Genomic DNA, 3,528 nt, shown 5'->3' with positions numbered 1-3,528 from the left:
TCAGAAACTGCTGATCTACTGGGATTTTCACGCACAACCATCTCTAGGGTTTACAGAGAATGGTCCGAAAAAGAAAAAAATCCAGTGAGCGGCAGTTCTGTGGGCGGAAATGCCTTGTTGATGCCAGAGGTCAGAGGAGAATGGGCAGACTGGTTCGAGCTGATAGAAAGGCAACAGTGACTCAAATCGCCACCCGTTACAACCAAGGTAGGCCTAAGAGCATCTCTGAACGCACAGTGCGTCGAACTTTGAGGCAGATGGGCTACAGCAGCAGAAGACCACACCGGGTACCACTCCTTTCAGCTAAGAACAGGAAACTGAGGCTACAATTTGTACAAGCTCATCGAAATTGGACAGTAGAAGATTGGAAAAACGTTGCTTGGTCTGATGAGTCTCGATTTCTGCTGCGACATTCGGATGGTAGGGTCAGAATTTGGCGTAAACAACATGAAAGCATGGATCCATCCTGCCTTGTATGGAGCATCTTTGGGATGTGCAGCCGACAAATCTGCGGCAACTGTGTGATGCCATCATGTCAATATGGACCAAAATCTCTGAGGAATGCTTCCAGCACCTTGTTGAATCTATGCCACGAAGAATTGAGGCAGTTCTGAAGGCAAAAGGGGGTCCAACCCGTTACTAGCATGGTGTACCTAATAAAGTGGCCGGTGAGTGTATAACACAACTGGTATTTTATTGCATGGAGTTGGCTCAGTTCCATACACCGGTACCCAACGTTTGGCTAAAACCTTGGTTATCCTTCTGCCCTTCCTGTGTCCCATCTACTTCTCTGCCCTTATCTCTGCTCCAAATCCTACCTTTTCCCCTCGCATTTGACCAAAGACCCAAAGACCTAATCATCTTTCATTGCAACTTCTCACTCTTATCTACAGGATTTCTCCTGTGTTGCACCAATTCTCTGGACTATATGACTAACAGCCATAGCTATAAGTGCAGACCACATCCTCAAACACACTTAGCCCTTGAGCAACCAAGCTCTTCACTCCATCTTGTGCTATACTATCACTCTGTGGCCATTTCTTATTTTGCGGTCTGTCTTGGTATTGATGAGTCGGGGGACCAGTTCATGCTGTGTTAGTCTACGTTCACATTAGCGTTCTGCGCCGCAGCGTCGGGCGCCGCAGCGTCGCCGCATGCGTCATGCGCCCCTATATTTAACATGGGGGCGCATGGACATGCGTTGCACTTGCGTTTTGCGGCGCACGCGTCATGGCGCAGAGGACGCTACAAGTTGCATTTTTTGTGCGTCCAAAATCAAGCAAAAAAAGGACGCATGCGTCGCAAAACGCAGCATTGTGCATGCGTTTTGCTGCGTTTTTGTTTGCGTTGTGCGTTGCGTCGCCGACGCTGCGGCGCACAACGCAAATGTGAACGTAGCCTTACTCATATCCTTCCTCCTAAACTCATTTTTTTGCACGTTGTGTTTGTCCAGATATTCTCCAGTCTTCATCAAGTTACGGAAATTGAAAGACCAGTATGATTGGTTCAAATGGCTTTATTGTCCCTTCTATGATAATGTATATATGGGTAACTGAAGACAGTTGCACAATGTTCTTGTAGATACCTGCAGTCAGTTTTTTTTTCCACCACAGTGAAACAGTCTCTTTACTCGATTGCGTATCTGCCTGGTTTTGACGCCATACACAATGGGGTTTATGAATGGTGGAAGCAACAGATAGATGTTAGCCAACAAGATGATTATGGAAGCAGGGACGGCTTTTCCAAATCTTTGGACAACTGATGAGAGTACAACTGTGATGTAGAAAACCAGGATGGCACAAATATGTGAGATGCATGTACTGAGGGCTTTGAACCTGGCTTCATTGGTGGCTAATTTAAATACAGCTTGAAGAATAAGAAAGTAAGAGCAGACAATGAAGATCAAGTCTACAGCTACGATGAGAAGAGCCGCCACCAGTCCATAAATACTATTAATCGTGGTGTCAGAACATGCTAACTTCACCACAGCTATGTGGTCACAAAAGGAATGCTTGATTACATTGTGTGCACAGAGTGATAATCTCCGAAAGAGAATTGGCAAAGGAAGCACCACAACAACCCCTCTACCCAAAGAGCCAAGACAAATCCATGAAACAAGGCGATCCGTCAGCAAAGAACTGTACCGAAGTGGGTGACAGATTGCCAGGTATCGGTCAAAAGCCATGGCTAGAAGTATGGAGGACTCCATGGTGGCAAAAGAATGGATGAAGAACATCTGGATGAGGCAAGCATCAAATAAAATTTCTTGGGAGTTGAACCAAAGGATATTCAAAAGTTTGGGTGTGGTAGAGTTGGTCAATACAAGGTCAATGGAAGACAGCATGCAGAGAAAGATATACATGGGCTCATGGAGGCTGCGATCGATCCTGATGATTAAGAGAAGAGTCACATTCCCTATTACAGAGACCAAATACACAGTGAGGAAGACAAATGCGATATACACATAGGAGGATTCCAAGCCGGGAATTCCGAGCAGTAGAAAATAATTGGGAGGAGCACTTGTAAGATTTGACATTTTTGTAGCTTCTGTGACACCTAAAAAATGCAACGAAAATAGCAAAGTATTAATAGAAAAAAAGCCAACTAAACAATCGACAGATAAACCCTCAGAACTAAAGCAGAACCACCAAGGGCTCACCATAAGGGCTTATACATAGCACTAGATTGTGGAGAGTCCTGGTGGTCTACTCGCCTGCCTAGAGGAGGAAGTATTTCCTTAGCAGAATAGTTCTGGTGCGGTTATTCAGCTCCACACAACAATATTTCTATTAAGTTACTCCATTAAATGAGCATATCACCATATTTTGGATGAAACGCAGTGGTCTGCTGCATATTTCAATATTAACACAATTTGTATTAAAAGTAAGGAAAAAATGACACTCACCAGTCCCTTAACAAATTAAGCCCTTTATTCCAAAACCCAGGACATAGACAAGGTATGCAGGGGGTGCGTGGAGTCAGGAGTTGTGGAGAGTCCTGGTGGTCTACTTGCCTCCCTAGTGGAGGAAGTATTTCCATAGCAGACTTCTAAGGCCATGTTCACACTTTGCGGTTTTTACCGCGGAACCGCGGCGATTTTGATGCTGCGGGTCCGCAGCAGTTTCCATAGCGTTTATGCAGCGCCCCAGAGTCCTGGTCGTTGCAGTACTGTGGCTCCGCCACTATGGGGAGCCATGGTGCGTCTGATGGCACTGAAGGAGTTCATCTGATCAGGTATCACAGACACCAATACATTTCACAGCCGGGCCTCCGGGGGGAGCTAAGGGTTCTATTCATTAGGCCACTCCCCACCATAGTGGGTAAACTGGGTGTCAGGCAGGAAGTTAGATCAGAAAGCTGACTGGATTGGACGAAGCAACACCTTGTGGCAGAGGGTGTTGTGGAGGAAGAGACAGTAGGGTCTCTGTCAGGGGTGGGATCCTGACAGAGGCTTGGCATTGGAAAGAACGTAACGGGTCCGCGCCAGCTCCGGGAAGCGGCGGGGCCCAAGAAAGGACTAGAAGCGAG

The 3,528-nt window shown here is 46.4% G+C and overlaps 1 protein-coding gene across 1 annotated transcript; it reads right to left on the bottom strand.

The window, feature by feature from the left end:
• Window positions 1-1,591: 1,591 nt before the first annotated feature.
• Window positions 1,592-2,536, bottom strand: LOC143817852 (olfactory receptor 52K1-like). The gene has a single exon (XM_077299315.1). The coding sequence runs from the start codon at window positions 2,534-2,536 to the stop codon at window positions 1,592-1,594; it is 945 nt and encodes a 314-aa protein (XP_077155430.1).
• Window positions 2,537-3,528: the final 992 nt, after the last annotated feature.

The sequence above is a fragment of the Ranitomeya variabilis genome, chromosome 3 (assembly GCF_051348905.1).
Source record: "Ranitomeya variabilis isolate aRanVar5 chromosome 3, aRanVar5.hap1, whole genome shotgun sequence".
NCBI lineage: Eukaryota > Metazoa > Chordata > Amphibia > Anura > Dendrobatidae > Ranitomeya > Ranitomeya variabilis.
Note: the sequence above shows the minus strand (reverse complement) of the source record. Positions and strands in the feature narration are given on the sequence as shown.

Excerpts from the sequence above, each read along its gene's own strand:
- LOC143817852 (XM_077299315.1), bottom strand. The coding sequence starts at position 2,536 with ATGTCAAATCTTACAAGTGCTCCTCCCAATTATTTTCTACTGCTCGGA.